Below are 13,231 nucleotides of genomic sequence, written 5' to 3'. Positions count from 1 at the left end.
AAAGTATTTAATAAGTTTCATAAACATCTGTGATCATGTAAATATCTTTTGCAGGGAAAAAAACTTAACACCAAGCAACAAGTGGAATTAAAAGTAAATTAAAAAAAAAAAAAAGTTATTCTTCAGGTGGTTGATTTTCTGTTGCTCAGACCATTGTGGCTTTAATTAGAAGCCCGAAGTGACTTGGAATCTAGAAAAAGAAAGACAGATAATCTAACCTTAGCTCATTCATGGTATTTAAATGGATCAGAGCTCTGTCTTTCATTGGTGAGATTTGCATTAAAAATAAAAAAAGAATAAAATAAAAAAAATTGGAAATAATTTTTTATTGTTACTATTTTACCAAATGGTGAAGTTAATGCGATTTTATATCTATTTCGTAAAAATTAAATTTATTTAATTTTTTTTTATCAAAGTGCACTTAATACTTTAGTTGTATACTGAATGTTACTATATACATTAATTTGTATTTTTACTATGCATCTTCCAAATCTTTCTTCTTGAAAATGATATATTCAGAAATCATGAGTTAAGTGCACTTTGATACTTTTTTTTGCAAATAATCATGTTGTGTGTTTCTTTCAGATTAAAAAAAAAAAATTAATAGCAGAAGAAATTATTGGAAGGGTTCTATAAAATAATTTTTATTTTTATCTGAAATAAGGCTGTTATATGTAATGCAACCATTCTGCTTTGCATACTCTCATGAACAGGATATTTTTGTTTGTTGTTCACATAACACATATTTATGCTGTTTTCTTCTGCTTGGAATATTGTATTTTTTAGGTCTGATTTTGGGAGTGAGTTCCCTATCCCCCGCTTTATGTTGTTTAATTTTTATGCCTATATACTCATTTTTATGCAAAATTAGCTATTTCTGTATTAGATTTGGGAGGTGATGCCCTATTCTATCCCACTGTTAAAAATTCAGAAACAATTATTGTGACAGTGTACAATTCATTTGGTGACTATTTCTTTTATCATAATGAATGTTCTTTTGCAAAAGTGAGTATTACATATATTTAAATGCTTACATTTTATTCAAGAGATTTTATGAAAAATTTCAATATTTTTACAATGTTATCGCCACTTGAATAAAATAGAAATGTAAGCATAATGTTATTTATTATTTTTTTAATGTTTGATTACATACATTAAAAAAACGTATGTAATCAAAGGATGCTGATATCAAGATGCATGCCATACATTAGGATGAATGGTAATGTGATTTGGTATTTCTGCATTAAACAAGTAATCTTACTTACCAAGGAAGTTCCTTAATAACATATCTGTGTCTTTTTGATCAAGAATTACTAAATGATTTGATCAGGGTTTGATTAGCCCTCCTACATCTAGGGATCCCCTAGATAAGTTCTTGAAGATTTTACCTAACCTGAGAGCACTAGGATTACCAAATTTGGTTGGAAGCTTCATGTTGTTATAACTTAAAGTAGCATGAGGATTATATAGGATCTCACCAAACCTTTGTAGATTTTCTTAAACAGTAAGAGCTAGGATAGTCAATGCTGGTATTATTAAAATCTTTTATGTAATATTTAACCATATGTTTTGGTTACTAATTTTAAAAATCTATAAAATTTCTAGTTTCCTTTTAGTGGCATTATCCACAGCATTGATCACAATGAAACTCTATTTGGATAGTCAATTTCTAGAAGTCAATCACTATAAGCATTAATCTGTCCTTAATATGCTGCCAATACAACATAATTATTTGATATGGCTGTTGAACTTTGCAGATTAAGTTAAAAATAAATGTAGTCAACTCTCATTATACCAAAGCACCATTATAACAAACTCTCTTAATTTAACAATTGAAAAGTCTCAACAAAACCTTTATACTGTCACAGTGCTATTCTAAAAAAAATCCACAATAACAAATTGCTCCTGTATTCCTATGAATATGTTACAGTCAACTGTGTATCTACTTGCAGAAATGAATCGTTTGCTACAGTAAATTTTTGAACCCCACACTGAATTGTGATAACAATCAAAAAAAAAAAAAAAAAAAGCATTACTGCAACTTTTGAATAGTTAGTTACAGCAAATCATTTTGTGCATAATGTGAACAATATTCAGTGTAGTGAACATCTATGACACCTGATCCATGGAACCTCTGAAAATGTGGAAAGTTCCTAAAAAAATGCAATCTTGTGATCACCTACAAACTACGCAGAAAGTCAGCATCCTTTATCTGCTTTTCTAAAGACAAGCTGCAACCTCTAGATCTGACTAGGATCTACCAAGCACACTGAAGATGCAACCTTTCCCACTATGGCCAAACAGACAGGACAGTCAATTAGGATATCAGAGTACTAAGACTACATCCATTTCCACCACTATAGCTGGTTAGGTACAGCACACCATACCTTGGATACCCCACAGGATATGATGGAAAAAAAAAAAAAAGTCACCTTACTTTTTTCACCTAGAAGCAAATTTAAATTTGAGAGTCTCTTCCTTAAATCTACCCTCACGAACTATCCTAACTTCAACAAACATGGCTGTATTAAACTGCCTCTCATTTGCAGACAGTTTAACAGCCAAGAACACTCAATCAAAGCCAATAGGTAGTGTAATTTAGGACTATAGGCTTCTCCATCCTTCTCCTGTTCATTCTCACTTACTGAAGTGGCACCTGTGTGCACCACATGTAATTGATATCATCAGTAATATTGATATCAGTGGATTATTCTCCTGATGATGCCAATTTAACTTTTGCAAAATATTGGATATAAGTTAATTTTAGTTATTAACTTGTGAATTTCCTTAAACAACATTTAGAGTAATAATCTATAAGCCTGAACACCAGAAGCACATATTTACAGTTGTTTATTACGAAGATTTCAGGTAAATAACATTAAGTTAACATTTTGAAATTTTAACACTGATTCCAAATTTTTATAGTTTCCTGCTCATTTAGTTGTTCCTTATGTCTCCTGTTCTTTGCTTACTGTTTTCATGTTGTCATTTTGTGTGCTTTATGTGTGGTTACTGCAAATGCTCTGTGGATTTCCTTTGTTTCATTTACCATTAAGTTTTTCTATTTTCTATGATCTTCTTCTTTTGTTACATTTCCCATGATTTTTCTTTGTTGTGCTTGTGATGTAATTTACTAGGAAATTTAGTTCATTAAATTGAAGGTTTCAGTTTTTACTATTTCTAATAACTTAAAATAGAATTGGTTCTATGGAACTTAGGCTAAGACTTTTCTATAGTCTTAGCCTAAGACTATAGAAAACATCATTATGTTTTCTATAGTCTTAGGTGTGCTATAATGGTGTGCTATAACGAATAAGTTCGTTATAGCACACCGTTTCATTATAATGATGTTTGCTATAGTGCATATCTACTGTATTGATCTCAACACAGTAGACTATAGAACCTCTAGTACACTGGTGTGTGTGTGTGTGTGGGTAGACATTAGTTAAAGGAGGAGGAGCTTGTTAATATTTTCTTAAAGAGTTGGAAGTTTTACAAAAGAAAGAAACATGGAAAGCAACAAAGAGGAAGTTTGGTGGATTTGATGCTGGATTGTAAAAGGATGCTGGTCAGTTGCTGCTTATGTTTTTAGCAGGTATAATGGAAAGAAGAAAAATGATGAATGCCAGTTCATGAAGCAGCACCCATGGAAGTACCTGTAGAAATGACATATGGCTGAAACACATCATCTGTGAGATAGTAGTTGAAGTGAGGAAGGTGGAATCAATGCATCTATATCACCCTCTTCGGCACAGTATCAAGACTTTCTTTTGGGAGGTCTTGGTGCACTGAGCTAAACATGCAAACACTATTTTAATCTTGGGCAGATTTGAGATTTGTGCAGAGTTAATAATGGAGGAATGCAAAGTCATCTTGAGAAAAAAAAGGCTGGCAAGTTTTTTTTAGAAGAGAGAGAGAGACATGATCCTGTCTGGTGATTTGTGTATTATCAAGATAGGGAAAGTTGAACTGAGATTCTTATTGTAGCAATGGGTGACCAGGCTATCAAAGAATATCATGGTCTGTGTTTAAGATACTGGTTGTAGAAAATCTTGAATTTGGAAATGCTTGGGCACTGCAAGGTTTGTCAAATGAGAGACGAAAGTACTTTCATCAGCAAAACTAGGAATAATAGATTCTTTGTCAGTGAAGGAGGGATATTAATATATAAGAGAAAGAAAGTAAATGATAGAATAAAATCTTGATGCACTGTCACATTAGTGAGGCAGTCATCGATAAGAGGAAAATAAACTGGCCACCCAGTTACAAGAAGTGGAAAGTAGACCAGAGGATGGCAAATTGGTAAGCATACCTCAATACCAGACCCGATCATATGCTTTGAAAGTGCCAAGATCAACAGCACAGGTTTTTCCAAATTTTCCATGGAATTTGTCCAGAGATGGGTGATGCAGGCTAGATCTGCTGTAAATCTAGAATGGCCAATTTCATACCAGAAGTTATGATTAAGTAGTATATCTTCTGGTAATGAAAGAGTCGATGTTAATGATGTTCAAATTGTATGATGGAAGACTTTATTTATTTATTTATTTTTTTTAATAAGATGAATACAGTTTCTTTCTGTGTATTAGAACAGACATCAGTTTTTGACATGCAAACTAGGGAACAGATTATAATAATAAATTTAGTTTAATCCTTTATCCAAGTGTATGCAAACAAAGTTTGCGCCTGAAGATACTTCAGGACTGAGGCAACTCGTAGCAAAGGTGGACCAAGCTCTCATCACTCCTTGTCTTAGTATCTCCCTTAATGCAAAGCATATTGCCTTGCAGATATGTATAATATATATGGCAATATATATATATATATATATATATATATAATGTATAATATAATATACAGGGTGTTCGGGATAAATTTGACATATTTATAATTAATTATATTTTTCCGTAAGTTACATGTATTAACACACACTTCTCTTCATTTAAAAGGTTGGACCCTTCTTCATTTATATACAAGATGTCAGAAAGGATGGATAGCTGGAACCCACCTGAATCATGGAAGAGAATAACTTGTATCATGATGATTCGTGCCGGCCATCAAAATAAGGATATTTCGACTGCTGCCCAATGCTCCCTGAATACAGTAAAAACAATCAGGCATGAACTAGAGACTTGCAATGGTGACTACGAGGATGTAGCAAGAAGAAAGATCCCTAGCAGACGATCTGATTGCGTTCGTACAGCAGAATTCCTCGCAAATCTGCAGGAACAGGTGTTGAAGATCCCTGGCATTGGAATTCGGGCTTTGTCACGTGAAATGAATGTTGCAGCCTCTACTATGAAGCTTGCACTCAATGAAGACCTCTGCTACTACTCATACAAGCGCCGCAAAGGTCAGCTGCTTACAGAAAAGGCCCGTGAAAAACGTTTGATAAACGCGAAGAAACTTCTAAGCAAAGTGAAACATCCTGCGGAACCACAAACAATCTGGTTCTTTTCCGATGAGAAAAACTTTTGCCAGGATCAAAAACACAACACGCAGAATAACAGATGGCTTGCATACAGTACAAAGGACATTCCTCGTGTAATGCAGACTAAATTTCCCCAAACTGTGATGGTTTTCGGATGTGTATCCTCTGAAGGCAATGTGATGCCTCCGCATTTTTTCCAAGAGGGCCTCAGGTTGACTTCAGATGGCTACGTGGAGTTGCTAAACACTGTAGTCAAGCCCTGGATAACAAGGGTAGCCAATGGTAGGCCGTATGTATGGCAGCAGGATTCGGCCCCTTGCCACACCTCTGGGAAAAGTCAAAAATGGTTGTCTGAAAATTTCTACGACTTCACCAGTCCAAATGTTTGGCCTCCAAACTCCCCAGACCTTAACCCCATGGATTATTTTGTATGGGGCGCAGTTGAAAAAGACACCAATCGCACTTCCAGTAATACAAAAGCCCAGTTAATGGATAAAATTAAAACAGTTTTTGCGGCCCTTCCCAGGGAGACTGTAGCATCAGCTTGTTCGAGGTTCCGAAGCAGGATTGAAGCTGTGATCGATGCTAATGGTGGTTATTTTGAGTAAATCTTGTTGATAGTATTGTAATTAACTCTGCCTGTAATGTTTTTTGTCAATTCATTAAATTTAATAGATACAAAGAAGATTTTCTTTTTCCTTACGAAACTGTCAAATTTATCCCGAACACCCTGTATATGCAGTCATATGGGTAAATATGACCTCTCTATTGCTTCTGCCTTAGTATCACCACTTCGGGTCTGGCTCCCACTGACGAGATCTCAATAAAGGTCGAAACCAGTCTGGGTGGCCCTTCCCTTAATGCATAGCATTATACATATCCGAAAGGGAATGGCTGTTTCGTATTGTTGTGTGATTTGATATAGGTTGAAAATGAAGAGAATGAAGGTAAAGATCTTAAGTCACTTGTGGTATGCTGAATTTTTCTCCTGGAATGCTTTTGGTACACCTCCTGTTAAACTATGGATTTGACAGCTGGCTGGAATTTTGAAGAGTGAGTAAAGCAGGCTTCATTCCAGTGAGAATAATTTCATTACCTTTGGAGAGGAAGTGTTTAGACGAGAAGCAAAGCAGTAGTCTGACCATAAAAGGGATGGATAGAGATTTCATTGAAACTTCTGCTCATCACTTCTAGTTAGAAATGGTTCTAACAACAGGTTAAGAAATTATTGTGGTGTTGGGACAGTGGAGGGGGGGGGGGTCTACTATTCTGTTATGTAGATGGACAATTCATGTTAGAATATTTCAGCAAATACTTCTGCATCTCTTCCAGTTTAGTTAGTGGAATTGGAAAAGAGAAGCCAGTTAGGTTATGGATATAACTCAAATTCACTATTAGGTAGTTAAATTGAAACAGTCGAGCTTCAGAGAGATTACAATGATTTTTATAATCTGAAAAGCAACAAAGACAACAGATGAATATAACTGAATAGAGCAAGGAAACCTGAAGCCAGGGGAAGGTGGACAGATTTGGCATGCATAGGACACAGATGTTTCTGCCATTGGATACAAAGACACATATGCTGCCCTTTCAGCAAAAAGTCATATAGAGTTAATTAGATAGCTGAAATACATAGTGACTGTTGAGCTACAGTCAGAAATAGGTTAGGTCTAAATGTTTGTAAATGGTGTACATTATGCAAATGCTAGCAAAGCAGATATGGAAATGATTGTTTCTGTGTGTATTTTAATTGCTCAACACTGTTTTTGCTATTCTGTTCATGGTTCATTTTGGTTATGTACAGCTGAAAGAATGTAGGGACATGAGCAGTTTGGATATTCTACTCATACAGAAAATACCCAATCTTCTCACCATATTGTGAGAAGGCCACTTGTAGCCTTAACAGAGTTTCCCATACACCAGTAACACTGTCTCCTCTTTAGGCATGATTTGGCAAAGTATGTCGCAGCAGGAATGTATAACAGCTAGATGGAAGGCTTTCTCTGATATGCTGCCATTGTTATCAAGTAAAGTTTGAACTACAGTTATAAAAATTACAGTACTTTTTTAGCTGATAACTGTTATTTAGGAATGATTTTTCTATATAATAAACAATCTCTGGGTACTTTTACTTCAAAAAAGCACGTCTTACACAGCTTTACAATTGGTTACTTTTCTTTTTATTCATTTAAATCACAAGATGGGTACACATGTTTAAGTAACAACAAGTTTATGAACTGGGGCTGATTTTAGTGACATGCATCAGCCAAGAACACAGTGAAAGAAAGCATTCTAGAAGGATTTCAAGTAACTATTGCACTGAGGAAAAGTATATTTAATTGTGCCATATTTTAACTTCAAGATGTGAGAAGTTTAGCTCACAGATTTCCACCCAAAATATTTCACAGAATAATGTTAAAATATCAATATTATGAGAACTTCATTGAACAATGAACTAGCTAATGTCTTCTATTGCTACATTTCTCAGTAACTTACCTGTATACAATGCTAGTAGCCAAGTACCTAGTAAAGGTGCAAGAGTCTGCCCTGGCTTTGACAACAGTGATGAAGTACCAAATATCAAAGCTGAAATTGCTTGGGGACGTTCATTTATTACCATATCTTCATCAACCAGGTCACTGATCACTAAGTTAAGTAGTTTACAAGTTCCCTCAGTAAAAATGCGATTGCTGTTCAAAAATTAAAAAAAAGAAAGAAAAACAGCATTTCTTTAAATAATAAAAAAAATAAATAATAAGTTTCTCTTTTCAGAAACGTACACACTGTTAAAATTAGTATTGTCGCACCTCACAATTAGAATGGTTGATACCGATATCTAGTGGCCAATGCAGCTATATATTAAAAACAGATACATCCTAATGTCTGTCAAAGATACATGGAGAAGTTCTAATCTTGAAGAAAATGTTTTTATAGGCTGTTTTTATGCGAATTACATCCACAAAATGTTGTAAACATACCTTAGAATGTGTGGGTGGGCTAAAGGTTATATTTTTTTAAATAACGAAACCTGTGGTGCGTTCATAATTAGAAGACACACACGTATAAACCACAGTGAAAATTATTTAATTGTAAATATTTCATCCTAAGTATCTTAGGACATCATCAGTACAGTATTTAAACAAAAATTAGGAATAACATACAGTTAGGGCGCATGATTACAATAGAATCTCATGAAAACGTGCTAAAGTAGTACAAAAATAACAGTTTTGTATGATAATTTCCCATACTTTAGGAATAGTAAGAACGTCGTTGCGGTTTAGGTTTGGTCTGTGTAGTAAGGCTTCAGAACTTTCTTTGTATAAACGTTCATGTTTAAATAAAGATCTATGTAACAGTTTAGCCTTTTCCCAATGGATCCTATGGTTTGGATTTTCAATTCTGTGTTGAGAGAGGCCAGATTTCTGCGGTTTAAGAAGACGAATGTGGTCTTGATGTTCCGAGATGCGTTTCTGAACAGACCTACCTGTCTGTCCAAAGTAAGATAATTTGCATGAGCACGGAATCTCATAAACACCAGAATGGGCGAGGAAAGATTAGCAAAACAAGTGTTCTCTGCCAGGTTGGCAGCAAAACGACCCAGAGGAAGACCAAGATATAGGTGGATTGATATGGTACAAAGTGCCTTAGATGATAGAAATATAAGATCTGATAAGGTTGGGGTCTTGACAAGTAACAGACTGATTTGGAGGAAAATTGTAGATAGGAAATTAATAATGATGTAATTTTTTTCATGTAGTACTATCATATCCTGTACACCCCTTGAGGGTACATGGCAGGAATTTGATGATGATGATGACCATATCATAAGCAGGATTTATTTAAATTTATTAGTCTTTGTTAGTTTAGTTTTTAGTTTATTAGTTTTGTTAGTCTCTTGCTTATAAAATGTTATTCATGAATTCCTTTTTAGTTTTGTTAATTAATTTTATTTATGTAATTTTTAAATATATGATAGACATGAAAAGCCTCTATATTAAAGTGTCATATATTTTAATTGCTTTATTTCTTTATTAATAATATAAGAAACTGCAATGCATGTAATTTTAATATATCCAGAAGTGTGATATCATTTGATTGGTTGTTGTGAGAAAACATGCAAATTTCTCCTAGCGCATGTTGGAGCATGAACTACTATATACCAAGGGAAAAATAAGTTTGATGTGAGCCTAACCGGTGAGAACCAGTTACTGGCAGGAAAAAGGAAGGAGTGGATACGAAAACGAAAGTAAAAGGGAGAATCAAATAGGGGAATATAAAGAACGGTAGCTGGAGACTGCAGTGGAATTTTGACGTGCTGAAAACAGAATTGAAAGGACTGGGATTCACTTGGTATTTTAACTTACCTTTTTCTGAGTTGGATTTATACCAAACCTTCCTAATGCCTAGCAGTGGAATAGTGCAGGAAATAGGATAATACATATAAGAAAAAGAAGAAATAGGTAGATAATTTAAACCAAGTGCATAAGGTTATATTCTCCCGAGTCTATAAATCAGTTGCGAAGTGGAAAATTCTTTTAAGTTTGTGTTACTACAAAGTAAAAGTCAGCAAGGACTTTAAAATTATTGTTCGATCTCCTTATGATGTGACGAAGCTATATCCTGGTAAGATTACCTTTACTATACTTAGTGAGAAGTAACGAAAATTAATTCTGCCGAAAGTAAATTATTCCTAAGACTATTACACTTTTTTTATAAAATGTTCATCAAGTAGCTTTATTTTATCTTCCTACATGTTTCGCCAATTTTTTTTCTATCGGCATCTTCAGGGAATATAAACTAGTAAGCTATATGAAGGTAACAGACTAGGTTATAACTGATGGTTCTAATTCATACAAAAAATTAGTATTGAACGAGGCAATGCGCATGTCTCGGGAACGTGATTTATTTGTTATGGCTCATGATGTAATTGTCATGAAAGTTCATTTCTTTGATGTTAATGATCTGATTAAAGCTTTCCAAATTTCTGGTAAGGTTAGACCTTGATTCTTGTTTAGGTTTTCAGTTTTACAGGCGACTGTAGCTACTTCCTTGAAGGTTCTTGAATGGTAGTTATTTTCTATATAGGGCATAAGGCTCTTATCCCACTCAATGTGATTATTCATTATAAATTATTCCTAGTTGCTGTATTCAGCAAGTCAAGATTTAATGTGTGATGTGCTAAGACTTTTCTCCTCTTCAAGTGCTAAATGCTATATTATTGAATTAAGTGTTCAGTGACTGAACGAGAATACTGTGAAGCCTATTTGATGTAATTTAGGAATCTCGAACTTACAAGAACTAAAATTGATTAATTGAGCTTAGAGAATTACAAATGAATGTCTGATGGTTCATGAGTTGTATTCTTTGTGAATATCTTGAACTGATTTGATATTTAAAATGTTTTGAAATGTAACCTTGATCAGAGTAAAGTTATGATAGCAGTCCTTTGTAACAAGAAGGATAAAATCTGTTAAATATAATCTTTAATTATAAAGTTTAATCTCAGCTGAGTAGTATACTAGAATCTTAATGAGAGCTTTATATTCATTTAATTGTAATGTCCCTGTTGGAATACTGTGTTATAATGTAATTTATGTGACACTGCATTAAATAATTTTGTTTGAATTGAATCTTGTATTTTCCTGATTGTTTCATTGTGCCACTCATTAAAATAATTCGAATTTTAACAGGAACCCTATACAATAAAGAGAACCTCTTTATTGTAACGAGTGGCGCAGTATAATATAAATTTTCTTCATGTTCGGATGATATATCAGCCTACAACTAATTAAATACTAACGAGAGAGAACTATAAGATGATAAAACTTGATTGAGCAGAAGCTATGATCCAACACTGGCACCCCACTAGAACATGGCAGATGGTGAGATGCATGTTATATTGTTCACACACAGGTGAGTCATCAGTCCTCAACAAATAAAAACATGTAACATGACTATGAATACAGAGCCCAACAAGAACAACTTCTCTTTTGTTTCTACACTAACTAGATTGATAATGTTTAATTTCAAGCTTAATGTTGTGTAATTTGTTCATCAGTACTTTCTGCCATTATGACGCCTTGATCTTATAAACTCTCTGTAGTCTGTATACATTACTGACAAATAGCACACTGTTTGGAAAGAAGTCAACGGGACACCCCACCCCATTGACAAGATGCATTATGCCATGTAATGAGTCATATGTTTGTAGCTGGAATACATTGAAGGAATATGATGCTGCCAAGTCAGTGAAACTGTGCCCAGGTGAAATGCTTTGAGAAGGGAACTGATGGAGTTTGAAAGAGCCATTGTGATAGGATGCCATGTTACAGGCCTATTTGTTCTGTAAACTGTTGACAAACTGTGCCATCTCAGGTCAACAATCAGTGATATACTTATATATATATAAATATAAGTGATATATAAATACTAGTTGTGGTGGGCGGTAGATGGCGTTGATGGAGATTATTATTAGTAATGGTTAGGTGTAGTAGTGGAGACAGTTGTATAGTAGGTGTCCTCCTGTGATGAGTCTTCGGACTCCTTGGAGGTGTCACGAATAATAATAACAATAATATCATACTGAGATGGAAGTGCAGAGAGTCAACTACAAGTTTCACCTACCATACTCACCAAATGTGACTGAAGGGTACTACGAAGGATAATATGTAAAAACTGCCATTTGTTGGCCGACACATTGAATGCAGAGTTCCAGGCACTGACTGGAACACAAATCTGCACAAAAACATTTGGAACCAAGTCTCACAACATGGTAGGACTGCAACATGCAAGTCACACATTATCAGAATCAACATGTAGCTTCATCTTCAATGGTGCAAAGTGTGTGAAGTGAGGTGAATAATTACACTACACCCTTTCGAGCAGAGGGACGGGGTATGGATGTAGTGGATGCCCAGTGAATGTATCTTACCAGAGTGTGTAACTCCAACTATGAAATTCGGAGGTGGTGGTGTGATGATATGGTCCTGTTTTTCCTGGTCTGGCCTTGGACCTCTGTTTGTGGTGGCACAATACTGAACTACGAGAGGTATCTGAACATTTTGGACGATGCAATGCTTCCTACTTTGTGGTGTTTCTATGGAATTGACCATTGTCTCTTTCAGTAAGACAATGCACCATGTCATAAGGCTGCTGCTGTAACTACATGAACGTCACTACACTTGACTGGTTTCCACAGAGCCCTGATCTCAATCCAACTGATTATCTGTGGGATAAACTGGAGTGTCGGGTGAGGTCAAGGGACATCTGCATGTAGGCATGTAATGAGGTCAAGGGACCTCATTACATGCCTACAAGAAGAAGAATGGTCAAAATTCCCATTGATTGGTATCATACAACTGTGGAAAGTATTCCGTGTAGGATTGCTGCTATAGGAACCTTTTGTGTAACAGTTCCTATGAATTTGATATTTTTTTTATCTTTCAGTTATGTATTAATTCGTTACTTAAGATCATTTTTGTTTTTAAGCTTTATGAGTAGATTTATCTGGCCCCAAAGAAGCCACCAGTTAATGTGGCGAAACTAGTAGGCTAATAGTTTGTATCAAATTCTCCGACCTATTAAACCCAATTTTTCTGTTATCTTATGAAGCTAATTGTTTATTCAGGAGACAACTCAAAGCATCACACGGTAGCTGCGATACTGAAGACAGTTCAGGAAAGAACTTTTCTTGGTTATAATTCTATTAATGACAGAATACTTTGTATTAGTCTTAAGGATCATCATACCAATGCGTCAATCATGGTAGAGAATGAAGAACAGAGAATGAGGAATTCTACG

The 13,231-nt window shown here is 34.8% G+C and overlaps 1 protein-coding gene across 2 annotated transcripts in view; it reads right to left on the bottom strand.

The window, feature by feature from the left end:
* The window catches only part of LOC150106457 (solute carrier family 68 member 1-like), an 89,543-nt gene that overhangs the window by 14,986 nt on the left and 61,326 nt on the right, over window positions 1-13,231 (bottom strand). For both annotated transcript variants that reach the window (XM_090393138.1, XM_090393139.1), the window contains exon 5: window positions 7,928-8,121. In XM_090393138.1, coding sequence (XP_090249264.1) covers window positions 7,928-8,121 — 194 coding nt within the window. The remainder of the gene's footprint in view (window positions 1-7,927; window positions 8,122-13,231) is intronic.

Source organism: Typopeltis vanoorti, chromosome 5 (genome assembly GCF_054136105.1).
Source record: "Typopeltis vanoorti isolate ZY-2024b chromosome 5, IOZ_Tvanoo_1.0, whole genome shotgun sequence".
NCBI classification, from domain to species: domain Eukaryota; kingdom Metazoa; phylum Arthropoda; class Arachnida; order Uropygi; family Thelyphonidae; genus Typopeltis; species Typopeltis vanoorti.
Note: the sequence above shows the minus strand (reverse complement) of the source record. Positions and strands in the feature narration are given on the sequence as shown.